At 38.0% G+C, this 21,154-nt stretch overlaps 2 protein-coding genes across 2 annotated transcripts; one reads left to right on the top strand and one right to left on the bottom strand.

Moving 5' to 3' along the window:
• Positions 1-3,018: 3,018 nt before the first annotated feature.
• LOC131998491 (uncharacterized) lies at positions 3,019-5,012 on the bottom strand. Its single transcript, XM_059370776.1, has 2 exons — positions 3,383-5,012; positions 3,019-3,298 (listed from the first exon to the last, which is right to left on the bottom strand). Exons 1-2 carry the CDS (start codon positions 4,469-4,471, stop codon positions 3,146-3,148), a joined length of 1,242 nt encoding a protein of 413 aa, XP_059226759.1. The 5' UTR covers positions 4,472-5,012; the 3' UTR covers positions 3,019-3,145.
• A 14,411-nt stretch (positions 5,013-19,423) lies between these two features.
• LOC131998492 (probable insulin-like peptide 1) lies at positions 19,424-20,033 on the top strand. The gene is made up of 2 exons (XM_059370777.1): positions 19,424-19,642; positions 19,709-20,033. The coding sequence occupies exons 1-2, from the start codon at positions 19,489-19,491 to the stop codon at positions 19,915-19,917; spliced, it is 363 nt and encodes a 120-aa protein (XP_059226760.1). The 5' UTR covers positions 19,424-19,488; the 3' UTR covers positions 19,918-20,033.
• Positions 20,034-21,154: the final 1,121 nt, after the last annotated feature.

The following is a 21,154-nucleotide window of genomic DNA, read 5'->3' as shown; positions in this document are numbered from 1 at the left end:
GCATCTCTTCTTAGGCAAAACAGGATATTTGCTCTGCTATTAGAGCGATATCAAGATATGGTCCGGTTTGAACCACAATTAAATTATATGTTGGAGACCAGTGTAAAATGTCAGCCAATTCGAATAAGAATTGCGCTCTTTGTGAGCTCAAAAAGTAAAATAGAGAGATCGATTTATATGGCAGCTGTATCGGGCTATGGACCGATTCAGACCATAATAAACACGTATGATGATGGTCATGAAAGAATCCGTCGTACAAAATTTCAGGCAAATCGGATAATAATTGCGAACTCTAGAGGCTCAAGAAGTCAAGATCCCAGATCGGTTTATATGGCAGCTATATCAGGTTATGAACCGACTTGTACTTTATTTGACATAGTTGTTGAAAGTAAGAATAAAAAACGTCTTGCGAAATTTCAGCCAAATCGGATAGGAATTGCGCCCTCTAGAAGCTCAAGAAGTCAAGTCCCCAGATCTGTTTATATGACAGCTATATCAGGTTATGAACCGATTTGAACCACACTTGGCACAGCTGTTGGATATCATAACAAAATACTACGTGCCAAAATTCATTAAAATCGGATAGGAATTGCGCCCTCTACAGGCTCAAGAAGTCAAGGCCCAAGATCGGTTTATATGACAGCTATATAAGGTTATGGACCGATTTGAACCATACTTGGCACAGTTGTTGGATATCATAACAAAACACATCGTGCAAAATTTCATTCCAATCGGATAAGAATTGCGCACGCTAGAGGCTCAAGAAGTCAAGACCCCAGATCGGTTTATATGACAGCTATATTAGGTTATGAACTGATTTGAACCATATTTGGCACAGTTGTTGGATATCATAACAAAATACTACGTGCCAAAATTCATTCAAATCGGATAGGTATTGCGCCCTCTATAGGCTCAAGAAGTCAAGACCCAAGATCGGTTTATATGACAGCTATATAAGGTTATGGACCGATTTGAACCATACTTGGCACAGTTGTTTGATATAATAACGAAACACGTCGTGCAAAATTTCATTCCAATCGGATAAGAATTGCGGCTTCTAGAGGCTCAAGAAGTCAAGACCCAAGATCGGTTTATATGGCAGCTATATCAAAACATGGACCGATATGGCCCATTTAAAATACCAACCGACCTACACTAATAAGAAGTATTTGTGCAAAATTTTAAGTGGCTAGCTTTACTCCTTCGGAAGTTAGCGTGCTTTCGACAGACAGACGGACGGACGGACAGACGGACGGACATGGCTAGATCGACATAAAATTTCACGACGATCAAGAATATAAATACTTTATGGGATCTCAGACGAATATTTCGAGTAGTTACAATCAGAATGACGAAATTAGTATACCCCCCATCTTATGGTGGAGGGTATAAAAATTATCAGCGGTGGTTTTCCTATCCTAATACTAGCGCATTTTTTAGGACAGCACTCATTGATATAAGAGAAGTTTGCCCCTGTTCCTTAGTATTCATGGGCAAATTTGCATTTTGCATGAAAGAAGGAAATATTTACAAAAAATTCAAACAGAAAAAAATGCAACGTCCAGCATTTTTTAAAAATGTACAAAATTAGTTTGATAATGCACATGCCGATACCTTGAATGTTACAATGATTGATGATGGCAGAAAGTTCATACAAATGCAGAGGGAGACAGGTAGACGTGGACATGAAATTAGTCAAACTTGAACATATTGGGGTAGGAACAGTGCCATGCTAAATATGTTCCATACATACCTCCTTCGACATCATCATATTAACTACCGCAAGAGACTGTCTTATAAGTCTGATATCATGGATTTAGACAAAGTTTTTCCAATTCCAACTCAAAGAGTACATTGCAATGTAATTAACATTTTTGGGCAGAGAAATTTCATCATCTGCTTCTTGCGCTACTTTTTATATTGGTTGTTTCGTTTCATCACTGGATTTCTTTTTCGAGTTGAATTCAATTGGCTATGATTTTGCTTCTATTTAGAAAAGAAAGCAAAATTAAACCAGTAAGGAACGGCAAAAGGTGGGCGGTGCCGACTGTATTATACCCTACATTTTATATATAAAAATCAATTTGTGTTTGTTAGTCAGTTTGTTTGTTTGTGTATTCCTTATAGACTCAGAAACGGCTGAACCGATTTTCTTGAAATTTTCACAGATGGTACGTAATGATCCCGTGGTGCAAATAGGGTACTACATATTTTGATATCTGACCCTCCCCCTTAACCTAATTTTCAAAATCGCCAGATCTCGGAGATGGGTGGTGCGATTTAAGCGAAATTTTGTGTGTTTTCTTAGAGTAACCTAAAAATAAAAATTTGGTTTCCAAATTTCGGATGGGGTACCTAGAGGGGCAGCCCCACCCCCAAAACCTACCAAATATATATATAGACCAATCATTACAATATGGGATTCAAATAAAAGGTATTTAAGAGTAGAAAACGCATCTTCTATCTAATTGTCGGACTAAGTGTTTGGGGAACCACCCCAACCCCAAAAACACCCCTTAATCGGACACATTTACCCACCTTGGCAATATGGGACTCAAATGAGAGGTATTTGCGAGTAGAAAACAAATTTGATATCCAAATGTGTGACTAAGTTTCTGGGGGTGCACCCCTTCCAAAAAAGGCCCCCCAAGCAGGACTTATTTACTGATTATGACAATATGGGGCACAAATTTAAGTGTAGAATATGAATCTGATATCCAAATGTGGGTCGAAGTGCATGGGGGGCCGCTCCTTCTTAAAACAACGGTTTGGGGATTTTTTTTGGAAATTTATTACAAAAGCAATATGGGGCTCAAATGAAAGGTATTCAGGTGTAGACTACGAATATTATAACAACGCCCGAGATAAGGATGGTGGAACCTCCGTGGTTAAAAAAAAAAATAACTCTTTGCAATTTGAAGTCTGAACAAAGAAATAATTTTTATTTTCATTTTAAATCTTAAAGAAAACTAAGTTACAATATAATAAATGATGATTAAAGTAAAAGCTAGATTTCTTGGAATTATACAATAAAAGTTACAAAACAATTTCTTATTAATTAGTTGGTGTTCTTATTGTTAACAATGATATTGGTTATATGAGACAAATATATTTATTGGTTATTCAGCGTTAATTATGACCTAAATCAATAGGTTAACGTTCTCGGTGGTTTTGGTGGAGATAATAAGGTGGGTGTCGTAACTGGTTTTGGTGGAGACAATAAGGTGGGTGTCGTAACTCCTCCCCCCTTAAGATAGAGCGACGGCCACAATGAAGATGTTGTGGTCGGAGTGATAGGCTGTGGAGGTGGAAAGTGGTGTTTGTACGTATTTTTTCGTTTAATGACAATGATGAGTATGGTAATGACTACTATTGTGCATACTAATGTTGTTGTTGTTGTGACTGAGTGAACTGTTGTAGTGGTTATTTCCAGGTTGCTAATTCTGTTGTTGGTTAGAAAGTTGAAATCCTCGAGTTTTTGAAGACTAAGTATTTCGATTGTGGAGTTTACGGAAATGTTGCTGTTTGGTAACGGGGGTATGTGGAGTTGATCCCAATATGCATCGGTATCATCGTGGTATGTTATACCATTTATTGAGACGTCGCAGTTCTGGAAACGCACAAGGGCTGTGTCTTTTACTGTGAGAGTTTTGATACTGCAAGTAGAATTTATTAGTGTCTCTGGTGAGTGTATAAAAAGTATTAGGTTTTGTTCCACTTGTGTGATCGATTCCCTTTTTCCAACGTCACTAATTGGGCAATTTGCTTCTTTATTGTTTATTAAGTTTCCAATACATAACGAGTATTTGGTTTCTTCCTGTCGGATCGGTATACCGCAATAATATGTTCCTTCGATCGATGGGCAAAGTGTTTTGTGATGGTGTGTGGAATTTTCATTAAACAATATATATGGTTCTGTTATTATTAACTTAGTTATGTTTATTGGTAAAGGAATTATGTGGTATAGAAAATAGTCTTCTTCAGAGACATTCGGTACAAGAATATTAAAAATGATATTTGTTTCATTGTAGTAGGCTTGCATGCCTAGCATTTCATAAATATTTTCGATAGATCTGACTTCAATATTTTTTTGTTTTAATTTGACTTCTATGTTTTCGAGTTCTTCCGGGCTGAGGAGGAATCTTGAAATTATATTTAGTTTTGACAGAACTACTGCCTCAGCTATGTTTGTTAAGTGGTGTGTTAGAAGGTCGATGTTGTAGTTTATCTGGTTGAGGTATTGTGTTTGTAATAGTATGTCCTCTTCCTGTTTTATTTTATTAGTTGTGCTCAACATGTATCTTTCTATTGTGTGCTGTTCGTTATTTATGTGGGATGTTATGTTATTGAATCTTTCAATCATTTTAAAGTTGATTGAATGTTCGTGTGAAAGTGTATATGTAACGTTGTTTAGGTTTGAGTAAATGTTTTCTATCTGTTGATTTATTGTTCTAGCGTCTTGGTCATCCATGTTACCCGTTATGAATTTAATCACGGAACCTAGTCCATTTATTAGCCCTCTTCTCTGTCTTTTAATTGGGTATAATGCTAAAAACTTGGTCTTTAATTCTGCAAGTTTTAGCTTAGTTATTCTTACGATGTTAGGTTCAAATATATGTTTCTCGAAAAGGTCAAGATTGTATTCTATAACGTCAATGTTTGTTTTGTAGTTTTCAAGATTAATGATGTGAATAAAGCTGTTGAGATTTGTGACGAATCTTGCGGGGCCTAAACGCAGTGGTAAAATGCTTTGGTGTGTTGGCAAGTTGTGTACCTCGATTATTTGTGCCTGAATTGAAGGAATTCTAAAAGTGAAAGATTAGTGTTAGTTTGTGTGAGAAGAGCGTGAGGGTAGTTCTGGTCAATGTTCTATCCCTAGTATATATTCATATTAATTTACTGAATTATTGTTTATTTGTTTATTTATGTACTAAACATGTAGTAATAGTATAGGACATTTCTTTTTCTTTTTGCAAAGGCTATAATAATTCTTGATACAATTAAAATTTTAGTTTTTACTTATTTATTTATTTATTTATTTATTTTTTTTTTTTTTTTTTTTTTTTTTTATTTTTTATGTTGTTTCCTTAATCTACATTTATGTAATTTCTTTTGCCCTTTAGTAAGAATGGTAAATTTGCCATCTTTTTCAACTGTTTGCTTTGAATATCTAGGCGTCAATTTGTTTCTTCTTGATTCTTTCCTGAAAACGATTTGGCCATCAGTGACGTCTTCAGGATCCTCTCTAGAATCATTCAGGTTTTCGATTCTTGTCTTTGTTGTGTCTCGGACATGTTTTTGAATTTCGGGGTATAGTTCGTCAAGGAAAGTATTTAGTTTCGTTAAATAGTCATGTTCGTTTGAAAAATTTAATGTCTTCATGAATTTGTATGGTCGTCCAAAAAATAACTCGTAGGGTGTGTGTTTGGTCGTGGAATGAATAGCGTTATTGTACGTTATCAATGTTTCAGACAGTATTTCCTCGTGTTCTGTTGAGAATCCCTTTTCCTTTCTCTTAGATAGTATTAGTCTGTATATTTCAGTAAGTGTGGAGTGTAACCTTTCTACAGGTGAATTACTGCTAGTCTGTTGGAAAGATGTAAAGTGTAATTCTATTTGGAATTGTCTGCAGAAATCTTTGAAGATGTTTGCAACGAATTCGGAGCCTTGGTCACAGACAACCATTTTGGGTATACCAAAGGAACTAATAAAATTCTTGAATGCTTTAAGAACCGTAATACTATTCCTGCAACTAAGTGCGTATCCGCAAGCAAATTTGGAACATTTGTCTATGACAGTCAGTATTTGATTATTGTTAATACTGTAGAGATCGATATGAAGTATTTCCAGGGGTTTTAATGGTGTTTCTGGAACTAAAAATTTCAGTTTTGGGGGATTCCTATCATATTTAAAGGTCTTACACTTCTCGCAATGGTTCAGTGTTTTGGTGATCTTATCTTTCATATTTAAGAAATAATATTTCCTCTTAAGGTGAGACAATGTCTCATTTATGCCTCTATGATTCGATCGTTCGTGGTAGTCGCGAATTATTTCCTCTTGTTTCTCCTCAGTCATTATGTCCTCAAGAATTTCGGTACACCTAATGAGACGGAATGTCTTAGCTTGTGAAAAATATTTGGAATAAGTCAACTGTACTATTGCAAAGATTTCATCATTCGTGTAAATAGCCGTCTGCTTATTGGGGGGAAAGTATTCCTTAAATATGTCTAGCATGATTCCTTCGTTGAACTGCTCTCTACGCAAAATTCTCCTCTGTCTATTCCTAAAAATGTTCTCTATGGTCATGGGCGACCCTGTGCGATCCTTTTCGAAAATCACCTGTAGGTTGAATTCATTTAAAGGTCTCTCTGAAATGGGAATACCGTCATTCAAATTTTCGTCCGCGCTATGAATTGTGCTTGTGTTGTTGAAAAGTTCTTGTCTATTTTCTTCCAATGGTTCATTTATCTTTACTCGACTAAGAGCATCAGCGTTCGTGTTAAGCTTCCCTTTTTTATAGACAATCTCATAGTCGTATTCCTCCAATTTTAGTCGCCATCTAATCAATTTGGAGTTTGGTTCTTTCAGGTTCATTACCCAGGTGAGGGGTCTGTGATCTGTAAAAATTTTGAACTTTCTTCCAAAAAGGTACGGGCGGAAATACTTCACTGCCCAAACTATTGCCAGTAATTCCCTTTCTATTGTCGAATAATTGCATTCGCTCTGTGAGAGGGTGCGGCTCGCGAAACAAATTGGCTTGTCTCTACCTATATTACCCTGTGACAAAACAGCTCCCAATGCAATATTGCTAGCGTCTGTTGTGAGAATGAAGGGTTTAGTAAAGTCGGGATGCTGAAGGATGGGATCGTTCATCAGTAAATTTTTACATGTCTCAAATGCCTCGCTATACTTCTGGTCTATCTGGATGGTTGCTCCCTTTTTCAGGCATTGGGTGAGTGGTTTAGTGAGTTTGGCCAAATCTTTAATAAATTTGCGATAGTAACCCACGAGTCCAAGGAATGCCTTAATTTCCGTACGTGTCTTAGGTAATGGAAAATTTTTTATGGCATCGATTTTCGCCGGATTGGGTTTTATACCTTCAGAATTTATAATGTGCCCCAGGAAGGAGATCTCCTTTCTAAGAAACTCACATTTATCCATTTGGATCTTAAAATTGGCTTCCCTAAGTCTTCTGAATACCTGCGTTATACCCTCCAGGTGTTCTTGTAGTGAAGTGGAATATATGATTATATCATCTAGGTATACAAGGCATACCTTCCCTATGAGATCTTTTAGGATATTGTCCATTACCCGTTGGAAAGTGCTTGGGGCATTTTTTAGCCCGAAAGGCATTCTAGTAAACTCATAGTGCCCATTTTCCACGGTAAATGCCGTTTTCTGAATATGTCTAGGGTCCATCTCAATCTGGTGGAAACCGCTAGCTAGATCAAGGGTGGTGAAGTACATGCATCTGCCCAGTTTATCCAATATCTCATTTATATTTGGTATTGGATATCTGTCAGATATAGTCTTGTCGTTGACTTTTCTATAGTCTATCACCAATCTCCATTTCCTATTACCATGGATGTCTATCTTCTTAGGGACTATCCAGATTGGAGAGCTCCAGGGTGAGTAGCTATGTTGAATAATCCCTTGTTCTAACATCTTATTTATCTGAGTCTGAATCTCCTGCTTGTGCACGTATGGGTATCTGTACGACTTCGTGTATATGGGGATATCATCACTGGTGACTATCTTGTGTCTTATTTTACTTGTAAACGAAAGTGGCTCCCCTTCCCTATAAATAAGGTCACTGTATTCTGTACATACTTTTAAGAGTTTCTTTCGTTCTTCGCTATTAAGGTGACTTGTTCTCAATAAGTCGTTCAGGTGAGGTCCGGAAGGATGATCGAGTTCGTCCTCGCCATCATTACTAATTGCCAAGTTGAAATTATTCAGTTCTATAAAGTCGGTCTCGTCATACCGTCTCGCCACCAATGGGGCGTCTAACATAAATATCTGGTCTCCGTCAGATAAGTTTGTTATTTCGATAGAGCTGTACCCGTTCTCGACATTGTACAGACCAGAGCTAACGAAAAGCTTTGGTGCTAATTCAATGGGATTAATGTAGACAGTGCCATTCTGCTCATTGATAGGCAATTTTATCAGGGTTTTAGATTTAGCTTGAATTTCTTTAATTTCGGTAGATTGATTTGTCTTGAAACTGATATTGTTGACAGCGTTTCCGGTAATTAAGGTTCTATTCGCAAGGTCAATTTTGGCTTTGAGTAAAAGAAGTGCATCCATGCCCAAAAGTCCGTCGAAGAAATTATGAAATCTAAAAATGAGGAATTTAAGGGATCCTGTTTGGTTGAACTCTGGAAATATTGGCAGGTCTACCTGTTTATCTATTTGGTAACTTTTAAAGACAGTAGTAATAGTTACGGGGTCGCACTGAATTTGTTCCTTTGGCGAGACATATTCGGGGTTTATAAAAGAAGAGGATGCTCCCGTGTCTAGGAGAAATTTCAAAGGTTTGCCGCAGGGTAGAAGGATGGAAACGTATGGTAAGGTCGACGGGTGTTTAGTTGGATTTATGTAACCAATTGGCTGTTGGAGGCTGATCTGAAAAAATTTCCAGCGTCCTCAATATTGGTTGGCTCGTTATTATTGTGCCCGTTGTTGATAAATTCCTGCCGTCGGTGTAAGTTTTGATTTTCTACGAAATTGTTTGGGTCGTTGTCTAGGTACTTATCTAGCTGCCGATAATTGTTGGATGTGGTTGTCTCATGGAAATTCAGATTTGGATTAAATCTAGTCTGTTGGCTAGGACTCGCTTTTATTCTTGGTATGTCGTGGTTCAAATGCCTGGGCTCATAAGGTTGGTATCTCGAGCTGTTTGGAAGATACTGATTCCTGTTTCTATTAAAATGGACCTGAGGGGTGAAATTTCGGTCGAACTGGTTTGATTGGGGTCGCTTGTCCACTGGAGGCAAGTGTCTAGTATTCCCGTAATCCTGATTTCGTTGCCAATTCTGATTGCGATTCCTGTTCTGTTGAAAACGGTTCTCATACGGTCTGTACTGTGTATGGTATCCGACCCTATTTGTCTGTGGTGCCCTCTGGTATGATATATTCTGCTCCTTGACACAACAAGATAATGCCTCAGCCAGTGAACGCGGTTGCATCGCTCTTACCCTAGATCCAAGTGGTTCATTTAGGCCACTAAGGAAAGAGTTTAAACACATCTCGGAATAGAGGGATTTCTTTGCGTTTATTACTCCAGGGTCTTTTTCATGAATAAGTATGTTATTACAAAGAGAAGATTGAATTTCTATAATCTCTCCGTAGAATGGCTCGATAGCCTTATTATACTGCCTGACATTGTGTAAGTCTCTTATTAGGGATGTCTCAGTCCGTTTGTCTGAGTAGTGAAGTATGAGGTTATTCTTTATGTCATCCCAAATGAGTGGAGTTCCGTACATATTGAGGACCTCATTGGCCTGTCCCTCAATTTTGTTTCGTATGGCCCTTAGTAAAATCTGGCCATACGGAGTGTTGTCCGTGCCACGTATATATAATAGGATCTCCTCAACGTTATTGAGGAATTCGTACAGGAGTTTTTGGTTTCCGTCGAATTTAGGCAAATCCTTAATCGCGTCGGGGATTCTCAGTGAGTTGAAAATCTCGACCTGATTGGTTGCCGGGCCTTGAGTTGGTTGCGTCGATTGATTCATTTGATCTAAAATGGAACACGAGCTACCTTCAAAAGTGGTCAAATCACCTCCGTCAATAGTACTGTTAGAATTTGTGAGGGTCTGGTTACTTTTGTCAATACCTTCGTCCGGATCCTCTGCGAGGGATTCACTGTCTCTTCCGGCGATGGAGGTTAGGCTAGTAAATTTTCTCAATTTATAAGGGATAAATCGAAGTTTCTGTTTCTGATTCTTTTTGTCGGGCATAAGTACCGATATTTCTTGATTTCACAGTTTGTTCGCTTATATATATTCGAGAGAGAGGGGAAAAAAAACTTATATTTTGTCTATCTCTTCTTCTATCTAATAGAAGAAATTTGTGGACTATTGAGTAGTGGGTGCCACTATACAGATATTCCTTCTGTACTCCTGTCGAATAAGCCAATGATGATCATTCAAGGTCTATGACAAGGATCGACTTTCACTTCTCGGTCTGACCACACAAATTCTTCTTTTTCTTTTTTTTTTTTTTGTTTTGTCGATATACCTTCGACACTGTTCTAAAGGTTGGTACAGAAAAAAAAAAAAATTAACCTTCAAATTGCGTTTAAAAGGTAAAGATGTTTCTTTAGAGTTTTTCACAACTATTCCGATTTTTTTTTTTTTTTTTTTTTTGATATTATATTTTTCTTAATTTACTTAAAATAATCTTAGTTCCATTTTTATTTATTTATTTTTTTTTTTTTTTTTTTTTTATTATTATTTTCTTTTCCACACACACACAAACACTTACATAAGCCCGATCAGGAAGTTAGTGATGCTCGTTCTCCTTGTTGATTTCGTCATGTTGTGATTTGTTGTGTCCTCCTAGGTTCCAGTGGATAAAGGGTTGATACCCACTATCTCGTTGTTGGCTTGATGTGTGTTTTCGTGTTTCCTCCAAGGGACAACGAGATTGTCCACTGAACTGCCGACTGCGCCAGATAAGGATGGTGGAACCTCCGTGGTTAAAAAAAAAAATAACTCTTTGCAATTTGAAGTCTGAACAAAGAAATAATTTTTATTTTCATTTTAAATCTTAAAGAAAACTAAGTTACAATATAATAAATGATGATTAAAGTAAAAGCTAGATTTCTTGGAATTATACAATAAAAGTTACAAAACAATTTCTTATTAATTAGTTGGTGTTCTTATTGTTAACAATGATATTGGTTATATGAGACAAATATATTTATTGGTTATTCAGCGTTAATTATGACCTAAATCAATAGGTTAACGTTCTCGGTGGTTTTGGTGGAGATAATAAGGTGGGTGTCGTAACTGGTTTTGGTGGAGACAATAAGGTGGGTGTCGTAACTCCCGCGTATTTGCTCACCATGGCAATTTTGGGTCTTAAAGGGAGTGGATCTCGATATTGACAGTTTTTAAGGCCCATACCCTAAACCAGACATATTTGCTGACATTTGCAATAAGGGATTTAAATGAAAGGTATTTAAGATTAGAAAACGAATTTGATTTCCAATTTTGAGGCCAATGGCAATATGTGGTTCAAATAAATGATATTTGAGAGTAGAGCACGATGCTAATATATTTTTAGGGCTAAGTGTTTGGGTGATCACCCCACTCCCCTAACTCTACCCTTCCCTAATACACCCTACAAATAACAATTATTTACTGATCATCGCAATACGGGGCTCAAATAAAGGTATTTGGGAGTGGAATACGAATCTGATATCCAAATGTTGGACCTTGTATTTGGGGCATCGCCCCTTTCCCAAAACGCCCCCCAAAGAGTACAAGTTTTGGGGCCAAATATTTGAGGACGCCTCATCCCATAAACTCCTCTTAAACCAATGGCAATATGGGGTTTAAATAAATGGTATTTGAGAGACGAGCACGATGCAGATATTTTTTTAGGGCCAAGAGTCTAAGGCACTACCTCAACCCCGAAAACACCCCTAAATCGGAAATCATGACAATATCGAGCTGAAACAAGTAAAAAGGCGTTAAGTTCGGCCGGGCCGAACTTTCGATACCCACCACCTCGGGTATATATGTAAACCACCTTTCGTCAAAATCCGGGGAAAAATGCATACCTTATGCCCCATAGCAGCTATATCGAAATATGTTCCTATTTGGATCAAATACTAATAAATACAAGTCATTGTTCAATTGTGTAAAACAAAATTTGGTGTCTTTAGTAACTATATCTAAAAATAAACCGGTCTGAACCATATACGACACGGACGCCGAAAAGCCTAACGTTCGTCACTGTGTCAAATTTCAGTGAAATCGGATTATAAATGCGCCATTTATTGGGCCAAGACTTTAAATCGAAATATCGCTCTATATGGAAGTATATATCCAAATCTGCAATAAACCGATTTCAACCAAGTTGCAGATAAATGTCGAAGAACCTAACACAAATCTCTGTCCCAAATTTCGGCAAAATCGGGCAATAAATGCGCCTTTTATGGCCCCAAAACCTAAAATCGAGAGATCGGTCTATATGGCAGCTATATCCAAATCTGGGCCAAATTGAAAAATGATGTCGAAAGTCTAAACACAACTTACTGTCCCAAACTTCAGCAAAATCGGATAATAAATGTGGCTTTTATGGGCCTAAGACCCTAAATCGGCAGATTGACCCTAATATGGCAGCTATATCCAAATCTGGACCGATTTGGGTCAAAGTGATGAAGGATGTCGAGGGTCCTTACACAACTCAGTGTCATAAATTTCAGCAAAATCGGATAAGAAATGTGACTGTTATGGGCCTAAGACCCTAAATCGGCCGATCGGTCTATATGGGGGCTACATCAAGATATAGTCCGATTTGGCCCATCTTCGAACTTAACCTGGTTATGAATAAAAAAAAGAATCTGTGCAAAGTTTCAGCTCAATATCTCTATTTTTGAAGACTGTAGCGTGATTTCAACAGACAGACGGACAGACGGACGGACATGGCTAGATCTTAGATTTTTACGCTGATCAAGAATATATATACTTTATAGGTTCGGAAATTGATATTTAGATGTGTTGCAAGCGGAATGACAAAATGAATATACCCCCATCCTTCGGCGGTGGTATATTCACCCTGCCAGCGAATTCATAGACCAGTAAAGATAATATGGGATTCAGATAAGGGCATTTATATTGTTATGCTTTTGCGATGTACATATATTATTTTCGTAGCATGGTATTTCACAAAAAACTCTTTAATTGTCGAAAATAAATATTCAAAGGATAATTTTGTTCAGCTAGTTGGATATATAGACCAATCACGACAATATAGGATTTAAACGAAAGGCGCTTGAGAGAAAAATAAGAATACAGGGTGGCTGATGAATATTGCTACAATGATGAATATTGCTACATTTTTTTTTCGGTGTATGGAATACATTTTTCTTTTATTCATGTTAAATTAAATTATTAAATTAATTATTAAATTATTATTAATTAAATTAATTAATTAATTAATTAAATTAATTATTAAATTATTATTATTAAATAGAAAAAAAGTTATTACATTTTTTTTTGGTAGCGGCTTTCATCAGCCACCCTGTATGATATCCCATTGAAGAGTTTAGGGATCGCCCCACCCAAAAATACCTTCCTATTCGGATGTATTTACCGACCATATAAAAGGGTCATCTCTCTTCCTTATGGGTGATACAAACAAATGCACTAAGTTATAATACCCTGTACCACAGTGGTGGTGTAGAGGATTAACATTTTTAAAAATTTAAGGCATAAGTGATGTGCTAAATGCTGGCTGGCTACGGAGGGCTTATCGGATTGATGATGAAGCTTTGGTCAGCTTCGATGTCGCGATCTCCGTATATTTAAGCACACCACATTTAATAAAACGTTGCAATTTTATCACTCCAGACAGGTGCCAAATGAGATGAGAAATGATGTTTTTATTATTGAGACTATAATCGACGTGCTTGGGCATAACGTTAATGGTTTTTCGATAAGCCAATCATACATTCAGAGAACTCCGAAGCGTTTTAACGGTGCTTGCGTCCTTCTTGAACAGAAACTTGATCGTGAAACATTTTTTCCATGTCATCACCACGTTTTTGAATCGATTTTTACAGGAGCATTTAAGGCAAAGCTCACAGAAATAATCACGAGCCCGGAAATTTCAGTTTTCAAAAAGTTCAAAGAAATAAAGTGCGCTGGATGGACTATCATGGTTTATTAACAGTTGAAAAGGAACTGAAGCAGTTCTCACTACGTTGTGTGTAGTATCACAGGCAGATATATGCTGTATATTGCAACAAGAAAACTTTAAACAAGTAAAAGCGTGCTAAGTTCGGCCGGGCCGAATCTTATTAACCCTCCACCATGGATCGCAATTGTCGAGTACTTTTCCCGGCATCTCTTCTTAGAAACGAAGGATATAAGAAAAGATTTTCTCTTCTATTAAAGCGATATCAAGATATAGTCCGGTTTGGACCACAATTAAATTATATGTTGGAGACCTGTGTAAAATCACAATAAAATAGAGAGATAGATTTATATGGGAGCTGTATCGGGCTATAGACCGATTCAGACCAAAATAAACACGTATGTTGACGGTCATGAGATGATCCGTCGTACAAAACTTCAGGCAAATCGGATAATAATTGCGACCTCTAGAGGCTCAAGAAGTCAAGATCCCAGATCGGTTTATATGGCAGCTATATCAGATTATGAACCGATTTGAACCATACTTGGCACAGTTTGTTGAATATCATAACAAAATACTTCGTGCAAAAATTCATTCAAATCGGATAAGAATTGCGCCCTCTAGAAGCTCAAGAAATCAACACCCAAGATAGGTTTATATGACAGCTATATAAGGTCATGAACCGATTTGAAAAGACTTTGCGCACTTGTTGGATATCATAACAAAATACTTCGTGCAAAATTTCATTCCAATCGGATAAGAATTGTGCATTCTAAAGGCTCAAGATGTCAAGACCCAAGATCGTCAAGACGAATGTTGATGAACCTAACACAACTCATAGCCAAAAATTTCTGCGAAATCGGCTAATACCTTCACATTTTATGAGTCTAGAACATAAATCGGGAGATCGGTATATATGGCAGCTACATCCAAATCTGGACCGATCCGGGGCATATTGAAGAGAGATGTCGAGGAGCCCCACACTATACCAAGTTCCTGAGAAATCGGACAATAAATGTACCTTTAATGGGTTCAAGACTTCAAGATTTATATAGCAGCTATATCTTAACCTGGACCCATCTAGGACAAATTGCACAAGGGTGTCGAGAAGCTTAACACATTTCGTTGTCCCACATTTCAACGAAATCGGACAATAAATGTACCTTTTAAGGGCTAAAACCTAAAATCGAGAGATCGGTCTACATTGCAGCATTATTCAAATCTGGACCTATTTGGCCAAATTAAAAACGGATGCCTAACATAACCCACAGTCCTAAATTTTAGCGAAATCCGACAAAAAATGCATCTTTCAAGGGCCCACGACCTTAAATCGAGAGATCGGTCTGTATGACAGCTATATCCAAAACTGCACTGATCTAAACCAAATTAAAGAAGGATTTCGAGGGGCCTCACACAACTCACTGTACCAAATTTCAGCAAAATCTGGTAATAAATGTGGCATTTATGGGTCCAAAACCTTAAATTGGCAGATCGGTCTATGTGGGAGCTATATCAAGATGTAGTCCGATGTAGCCCATCTTCGTACTTAACCTGCTTTTGAATAAAAAAAAAAACTGCGCAAAGTTTCAGCTCAATATCTCTTTTTAAAGACCGTTGCGTGATTTCAACAGACAGAGGGACATGGGTAGATCGTTTTAGATTTTTTGTATGATCAGGAATATATATTCTTTCTAGGGTCGAAAATGGATAATTCGATTTGTTGCAAACGGAAAAAGAAAATGAATATACCCTATCCTCCGATAGTGGGTATAAAATATTGATAAATAATGCTACATTAATGTAAAATAGCAAAAAAAAAAAAAAATTATTTAATGATTGTCGCTCTAACAGTCAAGAACTTGAGAAAATTCGGCAGAGCCCGGATTCGAATCTGGGCACACGTACCAACAGCGAGAGCCGTTGCCGTTGTCGAGCACTCGAAACCATTAATACAACTTCCAACAGATGCACAGAATCATGTGCATAATGGAAGTAGTGTAATTGTCGCAGAAAAAAAGTCTGTCATAACAAGAAAAACACATGCATTGTAAAAAAATACAGCTAATAGACGGGGTTGTTGACCATGGTTAATGTGGTACTTGTATCACAGAGGCGTTTTCGCAATTAAAACGATTCAAATACAACATACCAACGCACGGCCATTGAAGCCATCACACCTAATATGGTTGATAAGTTTTCTAACCAAAGACGAAACGCGTCGAATAGTTGTTGTTGTTGTTGTAGCAGTTTATTGTGTTCTATCTTTCGTCTGCTTGATTCTATTGAGTTTCAAGACCCAGGAACTCTGCGACTAAGATGGGGTGCGTCCACAGGGATCTGGGTTTGAGTCGAGTGGGTCTGGCCGGGCAGTTAAACAGGTGACGTGTATCGTGCGGTCCCTGGTTACAATCGGGACATACATCTTGCACGTCGTCATCAATCCTTGCTCTGTAGGAGTTGAGACGGCTGTACCTACCGGACAGTAATTGAGCCAGAAATACTCTGGTTTGCCGGAGGAGGTCGATTTCTTAAGGTGTAATGGGAGGCGATCGTTCTCCACGGACTACATTCACCCGGTAGCTAATTACCGCATCAGCTACCGTGTCTGCATGAATATTGTTTTGACCTGCTTGATATGCCGCTTGATCTAGAGGTTCTCGTTCATTCATTAATTCATTAAAGTCCCTTAGAACCAGACTATTATGGCCAGATAGTAACCCACTTATGTCGGGGTTGTAAGCCTGGCCATTAATCGGGACGCAGCTACCAACCGGCGGTATGTGCACGTTGTATAGCTCTATCTCGGCAGTACCGGACCTGACTGCTATTCCCATGCATTCCATATAGGGGTCACTAGCGCCATGCGCAGGCGAGATAGGCCTGTATTGCACGGAATGGTGTATCACGAACGCCAATCCCCCACCTTCATTCCTTGAGCGATCCTTATGTAGCACATTGTAACCGTGACAACTGTGCAAGCTGCAGGTGTTAGCCAGCTTTGTCTCCTGGATCGCTGCGACCAATAAGCTCTTCCGACTCATAAAGTCCGTTGCAGTTTACAGTTTAACTGCAAAAACGATACACTACCCGGCACTGGCCTGGCAATATTTGGGCTGGGATGCTACCGCTGCGTAAATTGCCGTACGGGTGAGGTCGGGGGGGTCACATAGTCCGACGACGAGGGCGCAGAAGGCGACGACGACGACGCTTATGACCCACTACTGGCTATGTTCGCACAGCACCTTGCGACATAACTAGTAAGACTATACTCCCGTAGTGAAGTGAGGCCAGAGCAAGATCGGAAATGTACCCACTCCATGCACCGCTTACACCTCACCGACACCGACCGATGATGAAGGCGGTTCTGGCAAACCGAACAGAACCAGGGCCCGGGGTTCTTTTCAATCCCGGCACGGACCAGAAGCGTGAGGAGAAGCCACCCCGGGATGTGCCTCTCCCATGTGGAAAAAAGACGAACACGTACACTGAAGCGGCAGCCCTTGTCGATGAGGAGTCCATCGGGTCAATCCGGTGCGTACAACCGGCTGCTATGGGACTATAGAATAGTGGTTGGTGTGTGTTGCTGTCTCTGACTTTCCTTTTCATTCGCAAAGAAAAATCTTCGATCATCGAGCACATCTCGAAGGAGAAACAAAAAAAAAAAAAAGTAAAAAGGATTTAAGTTCGGCCCGGCCGAACTTTGGATACTCACCAAATGCATATCTTATGCCCCATAGCAGTTATATCGAAATATGTTCCGATTTGGACCAAATACTAATAAGTACAAGTCATTGTTCAATTGTGTATAACAAAATATGGGTCTTTTTAGTAACTATGTATATCTACAAATAAACCGATCTGAACCATATACGACACAGATGTCGAGAAGTCTATCATAAGTCACTGTGTGAAATTTCAGTGAAATCGGATTAGAAATGCGCCTTTGATGGGAAAAGATTTTAAATCGAGAGATCCTTCTATATGGCAGCTATATCCAAATCTGAACCGATTTGGGCCAAGTTTCAGACAAATATCGAAGAGCCTAACACAACTCACTGCCCCAAATTTCGCCGAAATCAGCCAATAAGTGTGCGTTTTATGGCTCCACAACTTATATCGAGAGATCGGTCTATATGGCAGCTATATCCAAATCTGGACCGATCTGAGCCAAATTGAAGAAGGATGTCGAAGGGCCTAACGCAACTCACTGTCCCAAATGTCAGCAAAATCGAATAATAAATGTGGCTTTTATGGGCCTAAGACCCTAAATCGGCAGATCGGCCTATATGGCAGCTATATCCAAATTTGGACCGATCTGGGCCAAATTGAAGAAGGATGTCGAAGGGCCTAACGCAACTCACTGTCCCAAATGTTAGAAAATCGGATAATAAATGTGGCTATATGTGGGTATATATATAGGGTCAGAAATGAATATTTCGATGTGTTGCAAAGGGAATGACGAAATGAATATACTCCCATCCTTCGGTGGTGGGTATAACAAGTAAAAGCGTGCTAAGTTCGGCCGGCCGAATCTTAGGAACTCACCACCATGGATTCTGCTACAAATTTATACAAAATAAATTTAGTTGAATTGCATAATATTGTCCTACATACCAACCTTTTGTCAAACCAGCAAAGATTAAACCGAACAAGGATGATCGACCGGTTTGCATGGAAGCTATAGCAGGTTATAGACTGATTTGGACCGTACTTGGCACAGTTATTGAATGTCATAACAAAGCACTACAAGTTCAATTTCAGCTAAATCGGACAACAGTTACAAACAGAATGACGAAATAAGTATACCCCCCATCCTATGGTGGAGGGTATAAAAACAGCAAAAATGTTAGCTAAAACATTTTGATTTGTTAAGCCCTTGGAAGCCGAAATTTTTGTCCGATTTGGCTGAAACTTTGCACATAGTGCTCTGTTATGACTTCCAACAATCGTGCCAAGTACGGTCCAAATTTGTGTATAACATGAGTCACAAGCAAATTTGTCTCATATATGTATATATATATATATATATTTATATACATACACACATATATATAGGCTATAAAATCGCACTTGGTTCAGTTTTTTGCAGATAAAGGCCAGAAGTTCTTTGAGCGTGGAATACTAAATTTGCCAGGAGGAGGGAAAAAAGTTATCGAACAAAATGGCAATTATATATTTGATTAAAGTTCATTCTAAGTTTTATTAAAAATGCATTTACTTTCTTTTAAAAAATCCGCAATTACTTTTTAGGCAACCCAATATTATAAAGTAGATGCACTTGTTGTTGCCCTAGATCATATTTAAAACCTTAATATATACTTGAATATACATTTTATTTTAAGGTCATTGAGTAGTAAGAGAAATTTTTTTATAAATTTATTAAAAGCCTGCCGTGTGTTGGGTGACAATAATTACAATTACATTCAATAATTTGCATATTATAAATATAAGCATACTGCGTGGGAAGACAAGTGTACTTCTATCGATATATGAGCACACATTGACTATAAATATTAAAACACTTAATTACAGGAAGTAGTCAATAATTACATCTCGGTGGTATAATACCGGCACTTGACCTACTTCTTTCAAATAGTTAAAAATTGTGCTTCAGATATGAAAATACTAAGCGTTCTTCTATTGTTCGCTGCTTTGTACGAAATTAACGGCTCGCGGTTTTGTGGCCCTACGCTGACACAAGTATTAGAAATGGTCTGTTATAATGGCTATAACCCAATGATAATGAGTAAAAAATCCAGCAATAAGTCCGGTAAATGCACCTAACAACTTAGTATCACGTAACTTCTAAGAAATGTTCTTCATTCTATTTTTATAGTGCACCATGATATGGACATTCCGGACAAATTCAACGAAATCGATGATGTGTCAGGTTTAAAACCCGATTCTCTTCTAAATGATTTGCTATATGGTAACCATGTCAACAGACTGGCCAAAACACGTAGACACCGGCATTTGGGTGGAGTTTACGATGAATGCTGCCGCAAAGATTGCACCCTGGATGAATTGGCCGGATATTGCTTGTAATGTGTAAATAAGAGGTTATACAAGATGCTTTGACATTGGAAATATTTTAGTGTATCCCATCGAAGAGTTTTAAAACACCAATATAGTTAAAACTAAATAAACTAAGGCAAATTCAATTATTGATTTCTTGCAATTCTTATACCAAATTTATGCAAGCTTTAATAAGGAGAAGAGATAGAGCCATTTCTATGTACATCGATCGAATCAGAATAAAATCCTGACTTCATGTAGCCACGTCCGTCTGTGTGTCTGCTAATATTAATTTTTGTACAAAGTACAGATTGCATAATAAAAGAAGCAAAGACGGGCTATTGGGGCACATTGGATATACATGCTAAGTCGTCGAATTTCAAATTTGCTTAAGTTTGATAAGTAGAATTTCGATTAAAATCCGTATATATTGTAGGAGCCATTGAGTAAATCGTTGTGCAAATTTTGAAGAAGATTGATAAATGGTTCAGCAAAGGCCTTTAAAGCGAAAATCGGGAGAGCTATGGGAGCTATATCTAAAACTGAACAAATTTCAATGAAATTCATCAGTCATCAGAAGAGTTATAAGAAAAACCTTCGTGCTAAATTTTGTGGCGATCGGTTACCAAACAAACTAAATTACTGAATATTTTCAAAATCGGACGAATATATATATGGAATCTAAAGGGTGATTTTTTTGAGGTTAGGATTTTCATGCATTAGTATTTGACAGATCACGTGGGATTTCAGACATGGGGTCAAAGAGAAAGATGCTCAGTATGCTTTGACATTTCATCATGAATAGACTTACTAACGAGCAACGCTTGCAAATCATTGAATTTTATTACCAAAATCAGTGTTCGGTTCGAAATGTGTTCATTCACCGTAACGTTGCGTCCAACAGCATCTTTGAAAAAATACGGTCCAATGATTCCACCAGCGTACAAACCACACCAAACAGTGCATTTTTCGGGATGCATGGGCAGTTCTTGAACGGCTTCTGGATGCTCTTCACTCCAAATGCGGCAATTTTGCTTATTTACGTAGCCATTCAACCAGAAATGAGCCTCATCGCTGAACAAAATTTGTCAAAATTTGAACACATTTCGAACCGAACACTGATTTTGGTAATAAAATTCAATGATTTGCAAGCGTTGCTCGTTAGTAAGTCTATTCATGATGAAATGTCAAAGCATACTGAGCATCTTTCTCTTTGACACCATGTCTGAAATCCCACGTGATCTGTCAAATACAAATGCATGAAAAT

This window comes from Stomoxys calcitrans, chromosome 1 (genome assembly GCF_963082655.1).
Source record: "Stomoxys calcitrans chromosome 1, idStoCalc2.1, whole genome shotgun sequence".
NCBI lineage: Eukaryota > Metazoa > Arthropoda > Insecta > Diptera > Muscidae > Stomoxys > Stomoxys calcitrans.
The sequence above is the reverse complement of the archived record's forward strand: the minus strand, read 5'-3'. Positions and strand labels throughout refer to the sequence as shown.

Bases quoted from the DNA above. Each gene is read 5' to 3' on its own strand.
- LOC131998492 (XM_059370777.1), top strand. From the start codon at position 19,489: ATGAAAATACTAAGCGTTCTTCTATTGTTCGCTGCTTTGTACGAAATT. The intron at 19,643-19,708 runs GTAAATGCACCT...CTATTTTTATAG, and splicing joins AAAATCCAGCAATAAGTCCG to TGCACCATGATATGGACATT.
- LOC131998491 (XM_059370776.1), bottom strand. From the start codon at position 4,471: ATGGATGACCAAGACGCTAGAACAATAAATCAACAGATAGAAAACATT. The intron at 3,299-3,382 runs GTATGCACAATA...CCACCTCCACAG, and splicing joins TCACAACAACAACAACATTA to CCTATCACTCCGACCACAAC.